General features: G+C 43.0%; 2 protein-coding genes across 3 annotated transcripts in view; one reads left to right on the forward strand and one right to left on the reverse strand.

Annotated features, from left to right (window-relative positions):
- rars2 (arginyl-tRNA synthetase 2, mitochondrial) overlaps nt 1-5,427 on the reverse strand; it is a 71,304-nt gene extending 65,877 nt beyond the window's left edge. The window contains exon 1 of the mRNA XM_060849745.1: nt 5,250-5,427. Within this exon, the coding sequence (XP_060705728.1) occupies nt 5,250-5,285 (36 nt within the window). The 5' untranslated portion in view covers nt 5,286-5,427. The remainder of the gene's footprint in view (nt 1-5,249) is intronic.
- Nucleotides 5,428-5,557: 130 nt separating this feature from the next.
- Nucleotides 5,558-27,580, forward strand: part of orc3 (origin recognition complex, subunit 3) — a 70,146-nt gene continuing 48,123 nt past the window's right edge. For both annotated transcript variants that reach the window (XM_060856917.1, XM_060856920.1), the window contains exons 1-3: nt 5,558-5,615; nt 12,488-12,542; nt 19,744-19,841. In XM_060856917.1, coding sequence (XP_060712900.1) covers nt 5,592-5,615; nt 12,488-12,542; nt 19,744-19,841 — 177 coding nt within the window. In that variant the 5' untranslated portion in view covers nt 5,558-5,591. The remainder of the gene's footprint in view (nt 5,616-12,487; nt 12,543-19,743; nt 19,842-27,580) is intronic.

A 27,580-nucleotide genomic window follows, 5' to 3' on the forward strand; every position in this document is an offset into this window, starting at 1 on the left:
CATGAGGTTGCAGATTGTGCTGGAGAATGGTTCATAGTGCCTCATGGATGCCCAGTCTGGAGTTGCTAGATCTATTGAACTCTATTCCATTTCACACGGTGATAATGCCACACAACACGACACAGGTTATTCTCAATGTGAAGACAGGACTTCATCTCCACAAGGACTGTGTGATCATCACTCTTACCGATAGATGGTCAGATGCTTCTGCAGATGGCAGTCTGGTAAGGATGAGGTCAAGAATGTTTGTTCCCTCACCACTTGCTGCAGACCCTGTCCAGCAGCTATGTCCTTTAGGTCTCGACCAATGGGAACAGTAGTACTGCTGCCAAGCCATTCTTGGTGGTGGACATTGAAATCAAAACCATCCGAGTGCACATTTGAGTCCTTGCCACCCTTAGTGCTTCTCCAAGAGTTGTTCAACACAGAGGAATACAGACTCCTCAGCCAGGAGAGCACAGTGAATGGTAATCAACAACAAGTTTCCTTGTCTATGTTTAACCTCAAGCATGAGGCTTCATAGGGTTAAGTATTGAGGACTCCCAATATTGGCACTAGCCCCCAGATATTAGTAAGGAGGACTCTGCATGGTCAACAGGGCTGTTGCCTGCCATTGTCTTTTCTGATGCCTCAGTTGATACTGGGTGGTCCATTGGTTTCATTTCTTTTTTTTGAGATTAGATTAGATTACATTAGATTACTTACAGTGTGGAAACAGGCCCTTCAGCCCAACAAGTCCACACCGACCCTGAAGACCAACCCACCCAGACCCCATTCCCCTACATTTACCTCTTCACCTAACACTACGGGCAATTTAGCATGGCCAATTCACCTAACCTGCACCTCTTTGGATTGTGGGAGGAAACCGGAGCACCCAAAGGAAACCCACACAGCCACGGGGCGAAAGTGCAAACTCCACACAGACAGTTGCCCGAGGCTGGAATTTAACTCGGGTCTCTGGGGCTGAGGCAGCAGTGCTAACCACTGTGCCGACCCTGTAGCGATTGAAACAAATTGAGTGGCTTGCTGAGCCATTTCAGAGAGCAGTTGAGAGTAGACCATGTTGATGTGGGTCTGGAGCCACATGTAGGTCAGACTGCGTGAAGGTGGCAGATTTCCTTCCCTGGAGGATATTAGTGAGCCAGACGGGTTTTACCAACAATCGACAATGGTTTCCTGGTCAGAAAACTCTTAATTCCATTTTTTAAAAAATTGAATATAAATTCCATCATCTGCCATGTCAGGATTCTAACTTGGGTTGCCAGAATATTTGCTAAGTTTCTAGGGTTAATAGTCTAGCAATAATACCTGTCCAGTCCTGTTAGAACTTTATGGATTTTTGAGAGATTCCCCACTGACTCAACTCTTTCCTGGGATTGAGTTTAATCCGGTAAATATTTGTTGTGCTCCCCTCCATAGAAAAACACCCTTCAGCAGATAAGGTCTCACCAATGCCTTATACAATTACAGAAATACATCCCTGCTACTGTGCTTGAGTCCTTTCACTACAAAAGGCCAACATGTTATTTGTCTCGTTAATCACTTGCTGCACCAGTATGCTTACTTTCAGCAACTGCTGAATGAGCAGTGCCCCCTTTCCCATTCCTGAAGAAGGGCTCATGCCCGAAACGTCGACTATCCTGCTCCTTGGATGCTGCCTGACTTGCTGCGCTTTTCCAGCAACACATTTTCAGCTCCTTTCCCAATCGATCGTCATTTTGAACAATAATCTGCCTGAGTGCTTTTGTTAGCAAAGTGGGCAATTTCACATTTCTCCACTTATACCTCATCTGCCATGTATTTGCCCATTCACTCAACTTGTGCAAATTACACTGAAGCATCTCTGCATCCTTCTGACAGTTCACTCCCCCACCCAGCTTTCTGTTGGCTATAAACCTGGAGATATTACAATTAGCTTCTTCATCTAAAATCATTAAAATATATTGTGAACAGCTAGTGTCCAAGTACTAATCCATGCAGTTCACTGTTCACCACTCAGAAATGGATCTGTTTATTCCACACTCTGTTTCCTGTCCGCCAACCAGTTCTCTATCCGTACCATTACACCACTGTTAATCCCCACATTACAATCTCACGGTTAGCAATCTCATGCCAAAAAAGGTTGCATATAATATTTATGATGTGGTGCATCTTACATGATATAGCTTTCTATCAACAATTTAAAGACTATTTATTATAGCTACACAGCGGAAGAGATTCACATGAAATGATACATTGAATTCTGAAAACATCTGACACACGGACAGGAAGAGAAAGAACTCCGAAATACTTAGACAATTTAATATATGTTGCCACACTCATTCACCTCTTCACAAAGTCAAATGGTCTGGATAGTGTCACTGAAACAGAAGTGACAATTTAAAAGATCTTCTATTTAAAGACTTGTAATAAATATACAGTATACACTGTTCCTGAAGTTTCTACAGGATAAATTAGGAATCAGAACTGTAAAGCTGTAAACCTCTATAAATTCATGATTAAAAATGGGTGGAAGCCTGGGTAAAACAGTGGTGAGTGGAGTTCAGACCAGAGAATTGAGAAATAATGTATTTGGGGAAGAATGATAAGGCAATGACGTGTACAATAAATAGCTGCAAACCAAGAACTGTACAGGATCTTCTGAGATGTGTACAGGAACAGAGGCATTTTGCTATGTGGGTTCACAGGTCCCCGAAGTTCCTGTGAAGGTAGATAAGATGGTCAAGGAAACATATGGAAACATTGCTTTTATTAGCTGAGGTATGCTGCAACTATGTAAAACATTGGTGAGGCCACAGCTGGAGTACTGTGTACTGTTCTAGTCACTGCATGCTAGGACATTTACAATGATATTCCATGAAATGGAGAGTTTTAGTCATTGAGGAATGGTTGCATAAGCTCGAGCTCATATTTTGGAAATAGTAGGCTGAACAGAGACCTCTCCAAATGTATAAAGTTATGCAGGACTCTAGAAATGGTGAACCTGAAATCTCTATTCCCTTTGGTTAAGAGGTCCATAACAAGACTTAGGTCAAAAAGTTTGAGGATTTCAAGATGCTCAGACAGGATTCAAGTCAAACATTTTCACCTGGCGAGTGGTGATAATCCAGAACTCATGGTCTGAAAGGACAGTTGAGGGAAACACATCCGAGAGTAACAAGTACACTTTGGACCAAATGGCTTTCCTTCTGTGCTGTAAATGTCTAATAATTATATCAGCTTCATTAATCCTATTATTTTAAGTTTAGTTGAAATGCATTAAGTAGTAAACCATTGATGTTAACATAAATACATGTTTTCTGAAAGAAGATTATGTTGCACTTCACATCTTTTTTCTAAAACTTCAGTTGTGGGCAACTTTAGCTGGGCCAACAAATATCGCTGGCCCTTGTTCCTTTGAGAAGATGGTGGGAGCTGCCTTCTTGAAAAACTGCAGTCCATGTGCTGGAGGTCAATCCACAATGCCTTTAGGAAGGGAATTCCAGAATGGTGATGGATTTCCATACCGGGATGGGGGGTGTTTTGGAGGGGAATTTGCAGCTGTGTGGCGTTCCCATGTATCCGCTTCCTTGTCCTTCCAAATGGAAGTGATCATGGGTTTGGAAGGAGCCTTAGTGAATTGCCGTAGTGCATCTTGCAGATAGTCACAACTGAGCATCAGTGATGGAGGGAATGGATGTTTGCAGATATGGTGCAAGTCAAGTGAGCTATTTTGTCCTGGATGGTGTCAGTTTTTGAGTTTTGTTGGAGCTGCACTCATTCAGGCAAGTAGGGATATTCCAGCCCACTCCTGACTTGTGCCTTGTAAATGATGGACATACTTCAGGGAGTCATGGGGTGCATTGCTCACTGCAGAATTCCTAGCATCTGTCCTGCTCTAGTAGCCATTGTATTCATGTGGCTAGTCCAGTTAGTTTCCCGCCCCAGGGTGTTAAATTCTGGAGACTGCATGGTGGTAACACTATTGAATGTCAAGGGGTGACAGGGAGATAGTACCACACTGGAAATGGCATTTGTGTGACACAAATGTTACTTGTCACTTTGCAGCCCAAGTCTGGAAATTATCCAGGTCTTGCTGCATCTAGACATGGATTATCTGAACAGTCACAAATTATGCTGACCATTGAGCAATCAGCAGTGAACATTCCTCATTTCTGACCTTCGATGGAGAGGAGGTCATAGATGAAGCAGCCTGCAGAGATCTCCTCAGGAGATTTCCTCACATCTACAGAACATCCCAAAATATTTCACAAAGCAACATAGTATTTTCAATTCAAAACAGTCACAACAGACAGCACTTACGAAAGACAAAGATAGGCTTATTATTTCAAGTCAACTACTTGATCAGAACTGATGTGAGGATCAGTGATCCTCCAGGTTAACTGTATGTTCATCTCTTAACAGATGCACCAGAATGCTTCCAGCAGTTTATGTTGTCATTTCAGATTTCAAATACCAGTATTTTGTTGTCCAACTAATTATTAGTGATTTTGTTTTTGTGACAAGGTCATGGACAATACCAGGTCTACAGGGCAACTCCATGCACTTCTTCAGTAATGCCACAGGAACTACTATGTTATTGTGAACAATAGTTGTAGTCTAAATCACATGCCAAAGATGCCATCTTCAATGATGCAGAACTTCAGGGGTGCTGCATTGAAGCTACAGCCTGGATTATGGGATACAATGTGGAATGAAGAATTCCTCAACAGCATCTATCCACAGTTTCAAAGCCCCAGACAGAGCTTGTGATGGGGAAAAGGAGGGCATCCAATTTACTTTATTAATATCAGTATTTTTAAAAAAATCATTTTGGCACTTCAAACAGCTGAAGGTAAAATGATTTTGTAGATACAATCATTAAATGCCAAATATTTCTCTTTATTTTACTGCTGATGCTAATGGAAATTGACTGACTAAGCATACATTTCATCAAATGAAATATTTTATACCTCTGATTATGAGAATATCACTTCCAACCTACAAACATTCATTTCACATTTTTTTTTAAAAAAAGGAATAAAGCTTACAAAGTAAGATCTTTAGGTCTTGTCATTCTGCATAACATAAAGCTTCTCAGCTTCGAATTTTTTTTTTAAAAAATGAAGCGTTATTTAGAAAAACCTAAAAAGCTGGGCTATTTAGAATATACTGCCAAAAGAAAATCCTCAGCAAGCAGCAACTGAAGGTCACGCAGGATGGAACCTCTGCATTAGTGTATGTGAAGAGCATTGCTTACTGCTACGTACCTGCGCTGCTATAGACCTTCGGAAAAGACAAGCCATACCATCATTTGCCCAGGCCCTAAAATTCAGGAATCCGCTCTCAATTCCCGGTCTGACTGTGCCTGATCCATCCGACCGCTGACACCTGCTAAACTCTACACAGCCCGGGCTGCAGCAAGAGCAGCAGCAGCAACAACTACCCTCCGACCTCCGACCTTTGATCTCTTCTCCGGGGAAACGTGGGTGGGTGGGGGGACTCTCAGCCAATGGCGATGCCGTTCGGCCGCCCGGGGGGTGGGGTAGAGGCGCGCTGATTGGCTGCCGGCGGGCGGATGTTGCAACGTTCGGAAAGAGAATGTGGAGACAATGGCGACTTCATCAGTGTCCCGGGTAAAGGCAGCTCTTACTGAGACTCCTCCAGCAGCTCAGGGCAGGCTGCAGCTCACTGTACAACCCCAAGGAGTACTGTCCAGTGCCAAAGATGTCTGCAGCTGCAACTGCAACTGCGGTGGAAGCATAGGCACTTAGAAGGGTTTTTGAGATGATTATTTATATAGTAACAAGGTGCCAGGGGACGGAGGGAGGCTGGACCATACAGAATCAAACGATGTGCTCAACGGGATAGCCAGTGCAGACACGTTTGGGAGAAATATTGCAGCGTACCTCTGTTTCCATGCTGATAGGTGTTGAGAGTTGAGCACATCCGCCCCGGTGCAGCACCCGCATCTCGGCTCTGGGCGCTGAAATGAAGTGGGCGATTTTTTTCCCCCCTAATCATACAGGAGATGTGGTCTTTGATGGCTGGGCTACCATTTATTCTTCGTTCCCAGTCACCCTGAAGAAGATGGATCTGGGTTGCCTTCTTGAACTGCTGAAGCCTGTGTGGCCTAGGTAGACTCACGGCGTTGATAGGAAGAGAGCTCCAGAGTTTTGATCCAGTGAAAGTGCATTAATGTTGTTCCAGTTCAGGATGATATGTGACTCAGAAGGGAAGCTTGCAGGTTGTGCTTCCATGAATCTGCTGCCTCTGTCCTTCTACTTAGTGGAGTTTGTCCGTTTGGAAATGCTGTCTAATTGATAAGTGTGTAGGTAAAAACAAGGACTGCAGATGCTGGAAACCAGAGTCTAGAGTAGAGTGATGCTGGAGATCCCTCCTCTATTCCTGATGAAGAGCTTTTGCCCAAAATGTTAATTTTCCTGCTCCTCGGATGCTGTCTGACCTGCTGTGCTTTTCCAGCACCACTCTAATCTAGTCACTAATTAATAAATGTGTCTTATTGTTACTGTCTGGGGTATTAGAGGAAGTGATTGTCAAAAGTGTTAGATTAGGTGTCAGTCAGGCTGATGCTTTGTGCTGAGTGGTGTCAAACAGTAAAATGAATAACTGGACACTAGATCTGAAACAAAAATTTTTAAAAATTGCAGGCAAAAAAGGCAACCCTGGGAAGAAAGCAGAGTTAACGTTTTGAGTCCAGTGATTCTTCATCAGAACCATAAACAGCTAGGAAAAAATGGTATTTATGCTGAAGGTGAATTTGGGTGAGTGGGAACGTGTCAAAAAGTATGGTGTTGGAGAAGCACATCCATCAAGCAACATCTGAGCAACAGGAGAGTCAATGTTTCGAGCATAAACTCTTCAAAAGGAATGTAAGGGAGGCCCAAGGAGGCTGAGAGATAAATGGGAGGGGATGGGGCTTGGGGGAAGGTAGCTGGGAATGTGATAGGAAGATGGAGGTGGGGGGTGATGGTGGTAAGTCAGAGCGGAGGGTGGAGCAGATAGGTGGGAACAAAGATGGACAGGTAGGACAGCTCAAGAGGGCAGTGCCAAGTTGGAAGATTGGATCTGGGATAAGGTGGGCGTAGGGGAGATGAGGAAACTGGTGAAATCAACATTGGTCTTGTGTGATTGGAGGGTCCCAAGGCAGAAAATGAGGCGTTCTTCCTCCAGGTGTTGGGTGGTTAGAATCTGGCAATGGAGGAGGCCCAGGACTTGCATGTCCTTGGTGGAGTGGGACAAGGAGTTGAAGTAGTCAGCCACAGGGCGACGGGGTTGTTGAGTGCATGTGCCCCAGAGATGTTCTCTGAAATGTTCTGCAGCTTGGCGTCCTGTCTCCCCAATGTAGAGGAGACCACATTGAGAGCAACAGAAACAGTAAATGAGTGTTTGGAGGTGCAGGAAAATCTGTCGGATTTGGAAGGATCCTTTGGAGCCTTGGATGGAGATGACGGGAGAGGTGTGGGCGCAGGTTTTACACCTCTTGCGCTGGTAAAGGAAGGTACCAGGAGTGGAGGTTGGTTTGGTGGATGGGGAGTGGGGAGGTGACGTGGACCTAACGAGGGAGTCGTGGAGAGAATGGTCTCTACGGAATGCTGAAAGGGGTGGGAGGGAAATATATCTCTGGTGGCGACTGATTGTAGGTAGTGGAAATGACAGAGGATGATATGTTGCATCCGGAGGCTGGTGCAGGGGAAGGTGAGGATGGGCTAGGTCCGTTCTTTTTGCGACGGAGGGGTAGGGTTCAAAGGCAGAGGTGCGGGAAGTGTAGGAGATGCGCTGGAGGGCATTGTTGACCACATGGGAGGGGAAGTTGTCATCCTTCAAGAAGGAGGCCAACTGGGATGTTCTACAATCAAACTGGTCCTCCTGTGAGCAGATGCAGTGGGGAGAGAGGATTTGGGAGTAAGGGATAGCGTTCTTACAGGAGGGTGCTGGGAAGAGGTGTAGTCCAGTTAGCTGTGTGAGTTGGTGGTTTGAAGTAACGTCCATGTCGAGTCAGTTGCTGGAAATAGAGATAGAGAGGTCCAGGAAGGGGAGTGAGGTGTCTGAGATGGGTTAGGTGAACTTGAGGTCAGGCTGGAAGGTGTTTGTGAAGTTGATGAACTGTTCAGCCTTCTTGTGGGAGCACGAGGTGGTGCCAATACAGTTATCAATGTAGCGGGTGAAAAGGTGGGGAATGATGCTGATGTAACTCTAGAATATGGACTGTTCCATGTACAAAGAGGCAGGCAAAGCTGGGTCCCATGTGGGTGCCTATGGATACCCCTTTGGTCTGGAGGAAGTGGGAGGATTCGAAGGAGAAATTGTTGAGGGGGAGGACCAGTTCAGTCAAGTGGATGAGTGTGTCAGTAGATGTTTACTGGTTGGGTGGGAGAGAAGGAAATGGAGGTCTTGGAAGGGAAGGGACAGATGAGTGGAAAGGTGAAAATGAGGCCCAGAAAGAGAGAGAGAGAGCTGAAACAATTAGATAAACAAGGAAAGCAGGCCAGGAATTCACCAGCATTGTCTTATTTTTAGCGTCCAACAGATTGTGTTCGAGCTGCATTCAACAGTATTCCATCACATTCTTGACTTGAGGATGATGCACAGGTTTTGGAGAGTCAAAAGTCCTAGCTTCTAAATTGCTCTCATATCCACAATATTGTTATTGCTGGTCCATTTCTGATTCTGGTCAATGGTAACCCCTGGGTGTTGAAACTGGGCACTTCAGACAGTTGTAATGCCATTCAATGTCAAGGGGCAATGGTTATGTTCTCTTTTGTCTTTGCTTTACATTTGTGTGGTGCAAGCATTAGGTGCCACTTGTCAGTCCAGGCAGTTAAGTTCTGGTGTTCTTGCATTTGGATAAAGACTGCTTCAGTACCTGAGAAGTGACAAATGGTGCTGAATAATTTGCAATTTCAGGGAACATCCCAACCTCTGACATGGTGAAGGTAAGTTATTGTAGTGGCTGAAGATGGTTGGGCCTAGGACATTACATTGAGGAGCTCCTACAACAATGTCCTGAAGCTCAGATGATTGTCGTCCAGCAACCACAACCATCATCCTCTTGTGCCAGTGGAGAATTACCGCAATTCCCATTACACTGCCCCAGTTTTCCTGGGGCTCCTTGATGCTGCACTTGATTCAGTGTTTCCTTTTTGTCAAAGGCAGTCACCCCCTCCTCATCTCAGGGGTTCAGCTCTTTTGTGCATGCTTGAACGAAGGCTGTAACAAGGACAGGAGTGGTTTAGCCTGGGCTGAACCCATCTGAGTGAATACAACTTCATTGTATTCACAGTCATCTACACTTTGCATCCCTTGATCACCAGGGGTCGAGTGATGGGATGGTTGTTGGCTGGACTGGATTTGTCCTGCCTCTTGTGGACAGGATATATTTGGGCAATTTTCCACCTTGTTAGGTAGATGCCAGTGTTCTAGCTTGACTAACAACACAGCTAGATCTGGCGTTCATGTCTTCAGTACTGCTGCCCAAATGTCATCAGGGCCCATAGCTTTTGTGATTTCTCGTGTCTTCAGCTGTTTCCCGATAGCATACGGAGTGAATCAAATTGACTGTATGTCAACCTGTGGGGCCTCAGGCAAACACCAAGATGAATTGTCCACTCAGCACATCTGGCTGAAGGTGCTTGAACCTGTCTCAGCCTTGTCAGTGGGGCCTGGGCATTGCCATGAAGTTGTTGCGGCTGCAGTGCGCTGTCTGAGGGTGTGGCTGAGCCAGCATCAATTGAAAGGAATTGGTGCTATTTGAAAAGGAAGGAAGTGTTGTTTTCCTGCCATCTCCCCATAATCCTGCAGTTAGAGGATTCTGACAGGCTGAATGGCCTCCTGTAGTGTAATGATTTTGTGAAGTTAGGGACTGTAGTAATGTTGCAGATGGATCGAAGCCCCCATGCATGCAACTCCAATTGTAGTTGCTTTATGTCGGAGGCCAGTTAATAATTAATGTAAAAATTCATATGTAATCTTACTTTGTCTTTAACAAACTTGTGTGATGTTGTAGTGAGCAGAGTGTGTAGGAGTATCCCCAAATGTTTTATTTTGCAAGCATCATGGGTATATACAATGAGCTTTCACACAACATAGAGAATTTTAAAACACCTCTTGATTATACCCTAAATGGTTAATTCTAACAGTGTTCTGATTTCGCCTGATTGATAATTTCTGGAGTCATAGACTTGAGGCTACAGTGTTGAGAACATTCTATTGCATCACCCACAGATCCATGAATTAAATAATTTATGAAGCATCTTTCCGTTCCTCCTGATTTCCCAAACGATTCAGAACAAATTAATTGCTTTTCCCAACAAATGGCCAGTCACAAAACAAAGGTCACAAGGAGAAGAAATTATGTTTGATATTTTTGAATTAACGTGTTCAGAGATGTTATTATGCATCTTTGGAGCAGGTGGGACCTGAACTCAGAGATAGGGACACTACCACTGTGCCAGAAAACCCCACCTAAAGAAACTGTTATAAGCTCTGAGAGAATTGATGGTTGTTAATTTTTACTTGAAGTGTCAGTATTGACTAATACGGCAGCAGAAATTTGTTAGCCTTGTTCAAATGAAATATTTGGATATTTTGAATCCACCTGAATGGGCAAGTGTGGCTTCAGTGTACTGACTCTTCTCAAAAACAGCACGAGCTCAGTACAATGTAGGTTTCAGCTTAAAAGGAGCGTTTAAATCCAGGAATGAGGCTTGCAACCACACTATACACTTCAAGAAAGAAATAGAAGCAGAATGGAACTGAGTTGACAGGTGTGTGGACAACATTTAGCTCTCGCTTCATAGCCTAGATATCCTGAAGAACGAGTTGGGAATGGAACTGTGCAATCATGAGTAAACAGTTCCATGTTATAGATGGAAGATCATGGACTGACAACACTTCTCAGATGAATTCCTGCACTCATGCTCTCTCATCATCCCAGCTTTGCATAGCTCCAATTATTTAGTGGTATTCCTCCTCATGACACTCCAGGCCTGGCTTTTCTACAGCTTCTTAAACCCAAACTGTTTTCGATTTTTATTTTGATTTTTATTCATTCAGTTTGAAGATGTGCGGGTGAGGTTGATTGCCTGTAGTGTCCCGGAATGTAGGCCAGGGGGAACAAGCTGTGGGAAATATGAGGATAGGCTGGCAGACTGGGCTTGGATGGGATGCTCTTCAGAGGGTCAGTACAGACCCGGTGGGATTCTGATAGGATGTGGGTGTCCCTGACTGGACCAACATTTCTTGCTATTCCTAATTGCTGGAGTAGAGTTAAGGGACAACAACATTGTTGTGGGTCTGGAGTCACATGATGGCCAGACTGGATAAGGATAACAAATTTTCTTCCATAAAGGGCATTGGTGAACCAGATGGGCCTTTCCTGACAATCAGCAATGCTTTCATGGTCATCTTTAGATTCTCATTTCCAGATTATTATTGAATTCAAATTCCACTATCTGCCGTGGAGAGATTTAAACCCAGGTTCTGAGAGCGTTACCTAGATCTCTGGATTAATTGCTGATTGATGTTGAGGACAACAATTTTTCCATCTCCTCCAGCACTCGGTTCCTGCACCAGGTCTGGATTGAGGCTATGATAATATCCGGAGCCAGGTGACACTGGCAGAACCTACATGATGTTGCAAAGTTATTGATGATTTGGTGTGTCTTGACTGCATTATAGATTACTGCTGTTGCGCTGCTGATATTGGTTTAGTGGATAAGTCAATGCAATTTGAAAATGTTGAATTTCCCTGCTTTCTGAGGCTGAACTATATCAGAGCAATCTTACACTCTGTTAAGTAGACACTGTGTCAGTTCTAATGGAAGATCTTGGCTAAGGGAGCAGCTTATGTGCTGCCATCTTCCTAAATGTACTTGTGTGGAGAACTCCATATTCCACTATAGAATCCAGCACCCGAGCTACAATAATTTGTTCCAGCCAGTTGCTCACTTCAGTAACAGCTTCTTGGCTCCAGGCTATACGGAGGGCTATGTTGACAATGTTGGTGTAGCCACTATCTCCATGTTCCAGCAGCACTAGCGTGTAGATGTGTTCATGTGTCCAGCCCATTCTGGCTGACAGATTGCTGCTTTGATTGTTTTAAAGCTTTATGTTCTTTGTATTCTTGTCTTCAGTGTGTCATGAACAAGATATTAAATTAATGTCAATCATCGTACGTTTTTCGTCAAAATCATTACTCACTGTTTTCCTTTTGAAGGTGACTAATTCATATAAACTGATATAATGGGTTAAATGGCTGAAGACTATTGAGGTAGCAAGTTCAGATGGTTTGGCCGCAGGGATATTACAATTGGCAGTAATTAATTAAAAACTAATGTAGGCAGCTATTTTCAATACTAACCATCTCCACCCGATCCATAAATTTAGTGATAAATTGAGATTTAGTGATGTGTTCCACACGTGTTGATCATTTTAAGAATACGTTGCTGCAAGAAGCTTGATTTTTTTTTTCTCTTTTGCCATCCAGGGTTGTTTTGTCTTCAAGCCAAAAGATTCCAAAAAGAGAAAGATACCTGTTGCAGGTTTGTACCCATGATAACATTGAGTAAATAAGTATTGTATTTAAAACAAAAACACTGCCATATTTAATGATGTTCCAATCATTATTTCTATCACCTGTTTGTTTCTGCTGTCTCTTCCTCAAATGTTTTAATTCCTACATTCCCACCTCCCCTCCCAAAATATTGATTCAATAAAGGGGTGTTTTGAGGACGAACACATGCACGTGCCCAAGGTTCTGGGAACTGGAGTGTTTGCCTTTACCTGACCAACTGCTACCCTGTACTTCAGCTGCAGAAACAGGTGCAATGTATCTTAATACAAGTGGATGATTCACCCAAGGATGCCAGTGAATGCATTTCCATTTTTAAAATTAGCTTGCATACAGTTAAAAATTTATAAAGTACAAAATGAAAGTGATAATCCTGGCCCCTTTGCTCAGCTGCATTATTAACCTAAATAATTAATTTACTCTCAAAAATGTGAACAGGAAAAGAGATGGGAGCGTGCAGGGTTGGAGAGGTGAGAATTGGTGGGTCCCGGATAGAGAGGGGTGTGTAGTAGACTAGAATAGGAGGGAAAGAAATTACTTGAGTTAGAGGTCTGAATGTCCTTAACTAATCATACAGTGGGACAAAGTTTACAAGAAGAAATATTGGATGTTTGTGGTAAAGGGACGGCGATAGTGATGGGAGACTTTAATATAAACTTAAAAAATCAGATTATCAGCAGCAGATGAAAAGGGGAGTTCATTGAATGTTTAGAACAATGAGTGTTACAGCAGACCAGAGAGCAGGTTATGTTAGACTTGGAATTGTGACAGGATTAATTAATGACCTTAGCTGTGGGAATCCATGACCACAATATGATTGAATTTTACATCCAGTTTTAGAGGGATAAGATTGGGACTAAGATTAATATTGAAATAATAGCAATTATGTGAGTATGAAAGCTGACAATACTGAGGTGAGCTGGCTTCCCAGGTAAGGGATAGAACAGAGACACAGCGGATATTTCAGAATACATAGAATATATGTATTCCTATTATTAAGAAAAACCCTGAAGGGAGAACCCACCATCCATGGCTAACAAAAGTAAGGGAAAGTGTCAAACTTAAGGAAGAAGTGTATCTGTGCAAAGATGACTGGCTGTTCACATGATTGGTCAGAAAATAAAGAATGGCAGAGAATGAATAAAAGGTGAATCGGGAGGAAGGAATTAGTGTGAGAAGGAGCTAGCTAGGAATTTAAAAACAGCAAGCGTTTCTGTGTGTATTTAAAAAGGAAATGAATATGTAAAGCAAGTGTTGGTTCTCCAGAGAATGCCTCACTAGGATAACATCTGGACATCAAGCCCTGCTCTTCCTGAATTTGTCACAAAAGTTTCAAAAGAATTTATCAGTATATGCAAAATTCCCCAATTTATTACTCTTTCAAGACCCAGATTAACGGAAAGTACAGAGCAGGTTTTTGTATATAACAATAACTGCTATCTATTACAAATAAATCAGTTCTAGCTACATGTAAATAATTATTAACTGTCGACATATATTAAAACTCTAAAGCTCTTGACTTTCTTTAACATCCCCCTACACACATTCACACGTAGAAAAGAAGTTGGTGTTCTTAGTGGAAGGAAGAAACTGGGAGAGCAGTTCAATGGTCCCTGTCCATAGGGTTAACTGAAGTGAGCTTTGTGGTGGTCAGCACTTTCTGCATCTCGATCTTCCTTCTCCAGGTACTTTCACTTGCTTGTAGGAGACAAAGATTCACAATTTATAAAGTCTCTGGCTTAATGTTTAAAAGCAACATCCTACAGCAATTGTAAACTGGTGACTTTCAGGCTTTAGGTACTATTTCACTGCAGAGCCAGGGGCACCACCTCCCGTTTTGGAGGCATGAAAGCTTCTGCCTGTTTTGTTCACATCAACAAGCACATAGTTGTTGGCAGGCAGGAGGTCTTTATCGTTGACTCCACGGACCAATCAGCCTCTTGTTACTGGCTGAATCCCATTTTGTATACACTGATCCAATTCATCTGCAACTAGTCTCCCATCACTGGCTGAGTAAACAGCATTGCATCAGTGTAAACAGCCTGAACAATGAGTCAGCTTCCTTGATTTTAATAAGTACAGCAATCGCTTCCACAGTCCTTGGCTTTTAAATGAATCTTTTTGCATTTAAGTCCCAAGAATACTGAAAGATAAAAAGCTGCAATGTGCTTAAAGCAGATGAAAGTAGCACATTTTGCTTCTGTGTTCACTTTGGAGGTTACAAAAATATCTTGATAATGGCTGTACATGAGGAGGCAGAGGGGAGAGAGGAACTTGGGCAAAATTACAATCATGAGGGAAACAAATGGATAGAACCTCAGGCAGACAAGTCTCTGGGATCAGATCTTAAACAAGGCTGCTAACGGGATAGAAAATCTGTTGGTGTTACTTTTCCCTGAATGGAAGGATTTTGGAAGGTTCCAGACTGGAAAGTAGCAAATCTTAAACCCCTGTTCAAGAAATGGGCGGCGCAGTGGCACAGTGGTTAGCACTGCTGCCTCACAGCGACGGAGACCCGGGTTCAATTCCCATCTCAGGCAACTCTCTGTGTGAAGTTTGCACATTCTCCCCGTGTCTGTGGGTTTCCTCCGGGAGCTCCGGTTTCCTCCTACAGTCCAAAAATGTGTGGGTTAGGTGAATTGGCCATGCTAAATTGCCCGTAGTGTTAGGTGAAGGGGTAAATGTAGGGGAATGGGTCTGGATGCATTGCGCTTCGGCGGGTTGGTGTGGACTTGTTGGGCCGAAGGGCCTATTTCCACACTGTAAGTAATCTAATCTACAAAAAAGAGAGGAGGACAGAGAAAACAGCAACTATCGGCAAGTTGGCTTCATATCTGTCATAGTGTCATAGAGATGTACAGCATGGAAACAGACCCATTGGTCCAAATCGTCCATGCTGACCAGATATCCTAAACTAATCTAGTCCCATTTGCCAGCACTTGGCCCATATCCCTCTAAACCCTTCCTATTCATATACGCATCCAAATGCCTTTCGAATGATGTACCAGCCTCCACCATTTCCTCTTGCAGCTCATTCCATACTGCACCACCCTCTGCATGAAAAAGTTGTCCCTTTTAAATCATTCCCTCTCACCCTAAACTTATGCCCTCTAGTTCTGGACTCCCCCACCCCAGGGAAAAAAACCTTGTCTATTTATCCTATCCATGTCCCTCAAGATTTTATATCTCTATAAGGTCACCCTTCAGCCTCTGATGCTCCAGGGAAAACAGTTCCAGCCTTTTCAATTTCTCCCTATAGCTCAAATCCTCCAACCCTGGCCACATCCTTGTAAATCTTTTCTGAACTCTTTGAAATGTCCCAAAATCCTTCTGATGGGAAGGAGACCAGAATTACACACAATATTCCAAAAGCGGTCTACAACTCTACTTTCAAAGAACTATGAACCTGCACTCCAAAGTCTCTTTGTTCAGCAACACTCCCCAGGACATTATCATTAAATATAGAAGTCCTGCTCTGATTTACCTTTCCAAAATGCAGCACCTCGCATTTATCTCGTTGGGTTGAATGGCCTTAACTTCCACTCCTATGTCTTATGGTCTTAAACTCCATCTGCCACTCCTCAGCCCATTGGCCGATCTAACATGGTTATGGATAAAGGGAGGCCTGCAACTATACCATATTTGGATTTCAAGAAGGCATTTGATAAGTTGGCATATAAAAGATTCTTGCAGAAAATAAAAGCTGACCGGATAAGAGGTAATATATTAGCGTGGATAGAAGATTGGCTAGCTGGCAGAATACAGAGGATTTTAAAATGGGCTTTTGTCAGATTGGCAGGATGCCGTGAGTGGGGTCCCGCAAAGAGCTGTGATGGGGCATCAATTGTTTTTCAATACATATCAATGACTTTCTTGCTGTATGTCTCTATGATTTGGATGAAGGAAGCAAAGGTATGCTAGCAAGATTTGTAGATGACAGTAGGAGAGATAGGACAAATGTTGTGTGAGGAATACACACATGCAGACTGATTTGTATAGGGTGAGTGAGTGAGCAAAAATCTGGAAAATGGAGGATCATGTAAATTTGTTCACTTTGGCAGGAAAAATATCAGGGCAGTTTATTACTTAAAACGGGGAAACAACTGAACTTCTAAGGTGCAGAGGAACTTTTAGTTTGATAACTTACTTTGGAAATTTATAATCTTGCTATCAGATAAAGGCAAAGTCTTGAAGGTAACCAGACATACATTCAGATGGCACAATTAAATTCGACTCTCACTCCGAACAACAATGAACACAGAGATGTACAGCACAGAAACAGACCTTTCGGTCTAACTTGTCCACGCCGAGGTGTGAAAATTTGCTTTTCTTGGATCAATCCAGATTTTTGGGAGAGTTTGATAACTTCAAATTAAAATTTTGAGCAAGGGATTAAAAAAGGGATGATGTTCAAATTGTAAAAATGTGTGCAGTTTGATGTCGATAATACCTGTTACAGCACCACCTTCTGGTACAGCTGGTACAGAAGCTTTTTGAAGGAAATATTCCTGTTTTCATTCATCATTCTACATACAAGTGCTGCAGCTGAATAAGTGCCAACATACTGAAGATGTTGTTGTACAAATCGACCTTTGAAGCCTCCAAAAGGTGTTGCCAAAATGGGGATTGGGGGTCAAGTGAACTTATACACCAAAGTGTGATCACTGATGTGGGTGGTTTTTATGTTAAAATGCAGGAGGACAAAATACCAGTAATTCACATGAAGTTTGTGGCAAAGCTTATGCAGAAAGTAGTTGTGTAAAGATACCATTAACCACATTGTAGTCTTAAAACCTGTTAATTTCATTGTGTTTGGAGTCTGGTGCAAAGAGTTCAAAGAATTTATTCTGAGTCCCTTTGGCGAGATGTGTTTTTGTTTCAGAATCCTCCCTCTGCCATCAAATTGGATAGTTAACATTTTTTTATTGTCTGAGTAATCTGACTTCCCATGATTTAATGGGAAAATGTTGACAAACCATCAAGGGATTAGTGTGTACGTTTCCAGTCTTGGTGATTTTGTTTTTTTTCTCTTATCAGCCATCCAGCTCTTCCAAAGGTTGGATTGCAGACATGAGGTCCCACAGTATAATTACAATGTGTACATTATTTCTTTTTAGGCGTTTCTAGCTCTCACCGGTTAAATGGGATCGGAATAAAACCTGCATTATTAATGCAAAAGATTGTGATGTCTCTTCCACACAATGGAGAAAGTGAGGACTGCAGATGCTGGAGATCAGAGCCGAAAATGTGTTGCTGGAAAAGCGCAGCAGGTCAGGCAGCATCCAAAGTACAGGAGAATCGACATTTTGAGCATAAGCCCTTCTTCCTGAAGAAGGGCTCATGCCTGAAACGTCGAGTCTCCTGCTCTTTGGATGCTGCCTGACCTGCTGCGCTTTTCCAGCAGCACATTTTCAGCTCTTCCACACAATATCAATTAATAACTTCACTCCCTCCTATTTTTCCCGTCATTTTCACAGATTTGTGCTAACATGTTTTCGGGGAACTCCATTGTTTGGCGTGATTTTATATTTGAAAATGCGAACAGGCGTCAGCTTTGTTCTGTTGGCCTTGCAGGCTTACACCACTGTGAATCTTGTCTTCTCGTACACTGTGTTTTCATCAGAACAGTTTTTGTATCTTTCCACCCCACCACTTGGTTGCTGGGAATATCGGAATGTATGCATGTCTCATCCTGCTGTGATATAATGGTTACTCCTGTATTTTCTGCTGTTTGATGATGAATCCCTGCTAGCTGGTCATTTTGTCGTCTCTCCCTCAACATAAGTCATTGCTGTTCCGTAAGGTGACTACACCAGCTAACTGTTGCTCGGAAATCTTTGCTGAGCCTCGGGTTTGACTGAGCTCACTGAAGTGAGTATAAACACATTGCATTTCTGATGAGGATGAAACCATTCCGCTACATGCTTCCCAATATCAGGCAGTGGCTGCCCCGTTTTGAAAACGGCAACAAAAATAGAGAAATTATTTCATTGAAATTCTTCCTAAAAGCTCAATGCACATTTAGTCTTGAGCATCCCTTTCAGGGTCAATTCCTACTACTTCCATTCTGTTACCAGATCTTCTTCATGAACACCTCACTGTAGTACATATATTTACCGAGTTGGCAAGTATTATGACTATTAGCTGGAAACCAGCTTCCTTCATCTTGTTAGAAGACTGACTTCACTGTTGACCACATTGAAACATCTCTGTGTGACCATGCCTTAAACTTCACAGCAACAACCTGGTCACCTGCAGATCCCTTACCTCCAGTTAGAACATGCATCTCTTGGGCAAAACGATGATGCTGACTATGAATGTGAGTTTGGCATGTTGTGGCTGGAATTATATCCCAAGACTATCCAAAGAAACAATTTTTGAAGCAGAAAATTGAAGTAATTGGATATGGTGATTTGACTTGTTTGCTGCAGTGTGTTACTTTGGAGGCTTGCCTTTGAGAGGACTGCAGCACTCATAATTTTGTCCTTCTGCAAGGTATGGAGAATGCACTCCAAACAGTGAAGGTGAGAGTCATTGAGCAGCTGTTCTTGTCTCTGCTTCCTGTTGTACCATAAGGTGCTCAGAACACAGGCCTCTTAAACCAACACCTTGGACCTCAGACAAGGCTTGATATATTTCCATGCACACTTTGTCATTTGTCTATATGTGATGGGTGCTTTCCCTAAGCATCAAGAGACGAGTTGTCTGTCACTCCGGATCCAAGGTGGCAAAGAATTTGTGAACCATTATCAATGGTATAGGCAGTCTCCTTGATACTTATAGTCAGTGAGCACAACAAGGAAACGCAGTCCTTTTGTCGCACAAGAAAATTTTATTTATATTATGTGCTGTTTAGGACATTGCTGGCTGTTTGATATGCTGCATTGAGCTTTTAGGAAGAAATTCAATGAAATCATTTTTGCATTTTATAAAAACCTTCCCACGTGAAGTTCAGTGCTTCCCCTCTCTATAAGGGCCCAGAGTGGGGACCTATTGCCTGTTTTCATTAAAGAAGGTGTGTGCTGAATAGGCAACAAAAAGAAGATGTCTGCAGTGGATTTTAAGGTATTCCAAAATATTTATTTCTTAAATTTTGCAGTTGATCAGAGCTGCTTAGTTATGACAATTATTATAACTCTGACCAAAGCGATGCTCTGTTTTCTATATTGCAGCTGACTTCTTCAATAAAGGCGATGCTATTTCAGAGAGTGACAGGTTGCGGTTTAGTACTTATGAGTCACTATGGCAACAGATGAAAGAGGAAACTGAGGTAAGCTCTTCTATAGAAGTCAGGCCTGGATTTTAATGACGCATTCGGATTATAATGAGTTTAACAGAAGGTGTCATTTAATTGATTTATATAAATCATAAAATTGCACTTTCCACTTGAGCAGCCTCCACTTCACGGGATCATTACTGTGTTTTTGTGTAAATAAATGCAGGTTCAGTTCAGTGAGTTTAAATGTGCTGCATTTAGTGAAGATTAATTAATTAATTTCTACAGTTTTTATTATATGCAAGTTGTTTAAGTTTACCCTTAGTATAAAGGGATGGAGAGGTGAAAGTTATGGTGTGCTCTGGGATTGTATTTCTCCTGCCAGGTGCATGACCTCCTTTCCGATACACAGCTCCTAGTCATAGACCGCGAGAGTCTTAAGGTTTCACTCAGAATGCTGCCTGGCAATTGGACCTCAGCAGTGTCTGGAACACGGTCAACTTGTGCCGGGTCTTCCCACCATCAGGAGTAACTGCTTTCGTCAGAAAGCCGCTGCTCAGGAATCCACACTTCCACCATCACCGTGGCCACGGGGGTGACCAGAGTTGGGCACATGCTGGGTGGTGGGGGCCTGGGTTGGATGTTGCCCCGGGAATTGGCACACGGCAGGGTGGGCATCCAACTTACAGCCGCTGCCATCCATCTCCTCAAGCTGGTGGTGCTTGGACCCAACATAGTGTACCAGTCGGAGGGTGTTCAGGTGTGTTGTTGGATCGTGTGTGTGTATACCCCTGTTCGGAGAGAATTTCATATCGGTCCCAGGCTCTTGGACCACCCTCAGGAGCCCACAACCTGAGCCACATCTTGAAAATGTGTAGTGTGTCTCTCCATATGGCACAGAGATACTGCTACACTCCATCCACTTTGATTCCTTCATCTGTCACCCAGACAAGCCTTGGTCTGCTTATTTACTGCCATGCAGCAGGAATTCCCAGTAGAGAGCTCTTTACGCAGGAGTCATCTCTCATCCAATTGGTGACCTGGAGTGGATTTGTTGCATACAGCAGTCCCATGTAACCACAGTTTGTGGCGGTTCACAGACTCCCAGTCCAAACTGTTTATTTTTCGGCTCCGTGGTCCATGTGTATATTGGTTGTTGGTGTTTGCACTCTCTTTTTAATTATTTGAAAAACCTTTTGTTGTATTTTTGGTTGTGCTTCAGCTCCTTGCTCCTAATCGTTGGGCAGCCAGTGGCGAGAAGTGTGGGTAATGGGAGGACGTCCTCATGGGTCAGTTCCTGGGCCTAGCCAGGCTGGCTATTAACCGTTCCAGGCAGTGAGCTATGGAGAAAGTCACCTCTGCTGAATGTCCGCCCCCCTTGCATGGTCATGTTCATTCCCAAGGGAGGGATAACATTGTATCATAGAATCATAGAGGTTTACAGTGTGGAAGCATGCCCAACTTGTCCATACCACCCAGTGTGCACAATTAAACTAGTCCTATTTCCCTGTCTTTGGTCCATATCCCTCCATGCACCTGTCTAAACATTTCTAATTTATAAAATTGTACACGCTTCCACCATCATCTCTGGCAGCCCATTCCTGACCACCACCCTCTGTGAGAAAGAATTGCCCCTCTGGGCCCTTTTGTATCTCTCTCCTCTCACCTTTAAACTTATGCCATCTGGTTTTAGACTCAGTGGGGAAAAGCTGTTGGCTGTCAACCCTCTCTATGCCTCTCATGTTTTTACAGACCTCTATAAGGTCACCCTTCAGCCTTCTACATTCCTGGGGAAAGATATCCCAGGCTGTCCAGCCTTTTCTAACTCAAACTTTCCAATCCAGGTCACATCTTAGTAAGTCTTTTCTGCACTCTTGCTAGTTAAATAATATCCTGGATGACCAGAACTACACACAGTACTCCAAAAGTGGTCTTACCAACGTCTTGTACAGCTAAAACAAGATGTCCCAACTCCTATACTCAATGCTGTGACTGATGAAAGCATGTCCATTAATGTTTTTAGAGTGAGGTAGGCAACGTGGGGGGATACAGTGCTTTATCTCCCCTTCCAACTCCATTTTGATTTAGTCCTTTCCCCCTCTCCCTACTTTCCTCTCACTTCTGATGATTTGAATTGCCCTTAACAGGCTTTGCATGAAAATATTGAATTAGTTACACGGGTGTTTTACTGGTGGTAGTTACTATTTAAAAAGGGAAAACAAAGACACACAGTCGCAGTGATGTTGGTCATGGGGAAGTGGTTCAGTTGTGTGTGATAGCACTTCCAGATTTCAAAACAAAAGGGAGTGAGCGGTCATAGGTTGGAAACTGCTCCTTCGGTCCAATCAGGTTTCCCAAACTGAACTACACCCATTTGTCTGCATTTGGACCATATCGTTCCTCTCCTAGTTATGTATTTGTCCAAATGTCTTTTAAACATTGTAACTGTACCTGCATATACCACTTCCTCTGGCAGTTCATTCCAAATACGCATCACCCTTTGTGTAAAAAGGGTTGCCCCTCAGGTCCCTTTTAAATCTTTCCCCTCTCACCTTAAAGTTATGCAGTCTAGATTCGGACTTCCCTATCGTGGGGAGAAGACCTTGGTATTCACCCTATCCCTTTGTGATTTTATAAACCTCTATAAGTGCTTAAAAAAATGGAAGGGGGAAGTGGGGTAAGGCTTTTGTAGCACATTGGTAGTGTAACTACGTCTTAGACCAGGAGGCGGAGGTTCAGATCCCACCTGCTCCAGATTTGTGTAAAATATCAGGGATAAAACAGAAAGCAGGATGGAAGGTCAAACTTAATCACTAAAAGGGGCCGCTCTACCTCACAGCTGCTTACTGATCCAGAATCACAGTCAAGGAATGTGCTCCTTAAAAAAAAAAAGTGCCAACCTGTACCCAGATGCTTTGTGTAGCCTTCCTGTCCGGTCACGTCATGTCAGATCTTACTGGCATCAAAAATATACCTGCTGTCCACCATTACTACATCTTTTAATATTTGTTCATAAGATGGTGCAACTATTGCCCATCTAATTGTCCACCGAGCAGTTAAGAGTCAACCAGATTGCTGTGGACTGAGAGTAACGTGCAGGCAGACCAGGTAAAGATGGCAGATTTCCTTCCTTAAAGCACATTAGTGAACCAGCTGGGTCTTTGCAACAGTTTGCTTTGGTTCTTTTACTCCAAATTTTTAATTGAATTCAAATTTCTGCCATGGTGAGGTTTGAAAACCTGTCCCCAGACCTGGTGTGCTGCATACTAATCCTGTGCAGTGGAATGGAACTTGATATCACGTGAGTGCAGCATGTTACAGGAGAAAGTGAGGACTGCATATGCTGGAGATCAGAGTCAAAATGTGTGCTGGAGAAACACAGCCGGTCAGGCAGCATCTGAGGAGCAGAAGTGTCGATGTTTTGAGCATAAACTGTTCATTAAGAATGAGGATGCAGGATGTTACAAACTGCTGTCTGCTCTGACACTGTGCTTATAGCTTATTTTTTGTTATGGTTTATGAGCACTCCAGACTAGACCAGCATTTATTACCCAGATCTAATCGTCCTAGAGAAAGTGGTGGAGGGTTGCCTTCTTGAACTGCTGCAGTCTTTGAGGTGTTAAGTCCACCTATGTACTTTTAGAGCTGGGGGGGAGTTGCAGGATTTTGACCGTTTCTGTTCAGTGCTAACTCCCAGCATGTTAAATGTGAGGGGATTCAACAATGGTAATTTCTTTTATTTTTGCGTGAATTGTGAACATTACTGGCATTAGTTGGTCAATCCCTAAATCCCTTGAATTGAGTGGCTTTCATAGGGCAGTTAAGCTTAGATATTCATGATTGAACAAGTTAGTTTTGTAGAAACCATAATGCGTTGGGGGTGTTGCAGCATCCTGCCTGCCAAGGTAACTGCCAATCAAATATCTTGCTACAAAACTCAAATGCCCAAAGCTCCAGGAACTATAAATGGCTCTTGTTCCAGCCTTAATGCACAGATTAGATGCTGTTATATTTATTGACTGATTTTCACCCATTGAATATAATCCCTGGCAGAGAAATACAGCCAGGGTGGTATGCTGGTAGACTCATCATGTAAGAACACAATACAATTGTTCTGGATACGTTGTCATACAGCACATAAACAGACCCTTCGATCCAAATCATCCATGCCAATCAGATATCGTAAACAGGTTTGTCTCATTTGAGAGCACCCGGCCCATATCCCTCCAAACCCTTCCTATTCATATCCCCATCCAGATGCCTTTTATAAATGTTGCCATTGTACCGGCCTCCACCATTTCTTCCAGCAGCTCATTCCACTCGCACACCACCTTCTGCACAAAAAGGTTGCACCTTAGGTCTCTTTTATATCTTGCCCTCTCACCCTAAACCTATGTCCTCCAGTTTTGGACTCTCCCATCTCAGGGAAAAGACCTTGTCTATTTACCCTATCCATGCTTCATATGATTTTATAAATCTCTGTAAGTTCACCCCTTAGCCTCCAACACTCCAGGGAAAATAGCCCCAGTCTAACCACCCCCTCCTTACAGCTCAAACCCTCCAACCCTGGCAAAATCCTTGTAAATCTTTTCTGAACCCTTTCAAGTTTCACAACACCCTTCCTATAACAGGTAGACTAGAATTGCACGCAGTTTTTCAGACGTGACTTGACCAATCTCCTGTATAGCCGGAACATGACCGTCCAACTCTTATACTCCCCATCCTCTCTTGCCTCCCTTTCCATCCTTCCTGTAGCATTTGTATCCTGGAACATTAAGCTGCCAGTCCTGTCAATCCATGAACCACTTCTCTGTAACTGCTATGGTATCCCAGTTCCATATTCCTAACCATGCCCTTAGCTCATCTGCCTTACCTGTTAGGCCTCTTGCATTGAAATAAATGCTGTTTATCAGTTGTACCTTGTTCTTTACTTTGTCCCTGTCTATCCTATTTCTTTAACTTCCTCCTTTACCCAATGTGCCATTCTCAGACTGATGTCTTTCCTCACTATCTCTGTGGATCTCACCCTCCTCACCCCTTTACTTGTTTAAGTCATCCTGAGCAGCTCTAGCAAATCTCCCTGCCAGTATATTAGTCCTCTTCCAATTCAGGTGCAATCCATCCTACTTGTACAGGTCAATTCTACCCCAGAAGACATTCCAATCATCCAAAAATGTGAACTCTTTTCCCCAGTACCAGCTCCTCAGCCACACATTTATCAGCTCTATCCTCCTATTCCTCCCCTCACTAGCTCGTAGCACCAGGAACAATCCAGATATTACTATCCTCGAGGACCTCCTTTTTAAATTCCTGCCTAACTTCCTATATTCTCTCCTCAGAATCTCATCCTTTTCCTATGTCTTTATTCCCAATGTGTACAATGACCATTTTCTGGTCCCTCTCCCCTTTGAGAATATTCTGCACCCTCTCTGAGATACCTTTGATCCTGGCTCCAGGGAGGCAACACACCATGCTGATATCTCGCTGTCAGCTGCCAAATCGCGTATCTCTGACTAGAGAGTCCCCGATCATAATCAATCACTTGGAATCTAATGTACCACTCCTTACATTAGAGTCAGTCTTGGTACCAGAAACATGGCTGTTCATGCTACATTCACCCGAGAGTCCATCACCCCCTACATTTTCCGAAACAGCAAACTTGTTTGAGATGGGGTTAGTGCAGGAGTCTCCTGTGGCTATCTGCTTCCCTCTCCTACCTTTCCTGGAGGCCACCCATTTACCTAACTGTATCTTAAGTTTTTCTCCCTCCCTGCAACTGCCATCCATCACACCCTGAGTTCCTGTAAATTCCTCATTGCCTTTAAGAGCTGCTCCAAAAGATCCATGGGGACCAATAGGATTCGCAACTAAACAGACTTCCTGCATCAGTAACATGGAAACTCTCCCTCATTTCCCACATCCAACAAGAAGAGCAGATCACTCTAATACAGGCTGTTTTTGCACCTTAAGGGCTGATGAAGGGCTTTTGCCCGAAACGTCAATTTTCTTGCTCCTCGGATGCTGTCTGACCTGCTGTCCTTTTCCAGCACCACTCTGATCTGAACTCTGGTTACCAGCACCTGCAGTCCTCACTTTTGCCCAGCTTTGCACCTTAACAATCTATCGACCCCAAAAATAGCACAATCTTACTGCTCTAAAATCCCTGCTTCAGGCTAGCTTAGTACCTATGTTTTCATGTTTTTAAAGTTTATCAAGAGACAGATCTCAATAACAACACCTAATCCTAAAAGGGCCCATTTCTACTCACTGTTGTTGATTTACAAAAGAAAAATAGTAAGATTACACTTTAAAAAGCCAGTTAGTCGCTCCTTTGCTATGAGATCCCACACACCAGTTTTCTAAGGTCAGCTGTAAGTTTCGCTGTTTGTTTATTTTTCTTAGAACTACGTCTGATGTCCAGAGATACTTGAAACGCGAGAGCAAAGGCAGCAGCTGTGCAGATTCACTGCTGGGTCAGCCAGCAGTGTAAGTTACTTTTTCCGTTTGAATTATTTCCCATGTGGTCAGTGTCTTTGTCGCCCTTCCTCCTTTTTAAAATGCTGCTATTTTGATTTATTTTCTCCCCCAAAGTTCCAAAACAATGCAACAGCTTATCAAGCAGTTATTACTGCTCCTAGAATTTGAGGAAATCAGCTCCAACACTGATTATACCTCAAAAAAAAAGGAGCCACAATTTTTTTTCTGTCCTCCATCTTGGATTACCTAGAATCCTCGACAATCAATTGAAAACATGGGGATATCATACTAAGTTGCTTATGTTACTGCGTTAGTAAGCCTGAGACACCAGTTTGTATTCCATCACTGGAGAGTTTAAATTTTGTAAATTCAGTAAATCTGGAATAGCTAGAAACAGTGGCCATGAAACTGCTGGATATTTTTAACACGCCGTCTGGTTCACAAATGTTCTTTTGGGAAAGAAATCTGCCTTCGATATCTAGTCTGACCTGTGTGTGACTCCAGATCTAGAGCATTGAGTTTAGCAAGCCATTCAGTTGTACCAAGAGCTGTTTGATACGGGTGATCTATGCTGGGTTATCCCAATACCTGTGTGTATGGCTGCATGAATAAGTTTCAAATATTCTTGAAGCCTTGCTTTAGGTACATTACAGTGTTTTACACTGACAGCAGTGTGCCGTGTTAGGGACAGTCAGTAATTCTGCTGCCAGAGGTCTGACTATGCCTCTCTTGGTGTCTGTCAAGATCAAGAATTCTAATTGCCAGGCCATGCTGAATCTAGTTGCACACTGTAAAATCCTGGGATGGATTTTTTGCATGGTTCTCCCAGTTGCCCCACTGTAACGTCAATGCAGGCTCTGAGGAAATTCGTCAATAGCTGCTAATGCACTTTACTGGATGTTATATCTCAGTTCCAGTGAGAGATTGAGAAATTGTATTGGAAATTGCAGCCATCTGCGCTGAGGATAATTTGAAGGTAATCAAAATGCAAAATACTCTAAATGCTGGAATCTAAAATAAAAACAGAATATGTCGGGAAAGAAAAAGTTTAACAGGCCAGGTTAATTTAAGAACATTAGTTTGAAGATACTTTCTGTTGCTGGGGCAATTTCTATATTGGTTGATGTACATATGAGTTAGGAACAGAAGTAGGCCTGTGCTATATTTTCTGTTAGCTAACCAATCCTGTACTGATGCTATTAGCTTAGCCCTACACCATTAGTTCTTATTTTGTAAAACTTTTGGTGCGGTATTTTATCACTTGCTGTCCTGAAAACCAAGTACGTCACATCTACAGCATCTCCTTTATCCAACTT

The sequence above is a fragment of the Hemiscyllium ocellatum genome, chromosome 3 (genome assembly GCF_020745735.1).
Source record: "Hemiscyllium ocellatum isolate sHemOce1 chromosome 3, sHemOce1.pat.X.cur, whole genome shotgun sequence".
Taxonomy (NCBI): Eukaryota; Metazoa; Chordata; class Chondrichthyes; order Orectolobiformes; family Hemiscylliidae; genus Hemiscyllium; species Hemiscyllium ocellatum.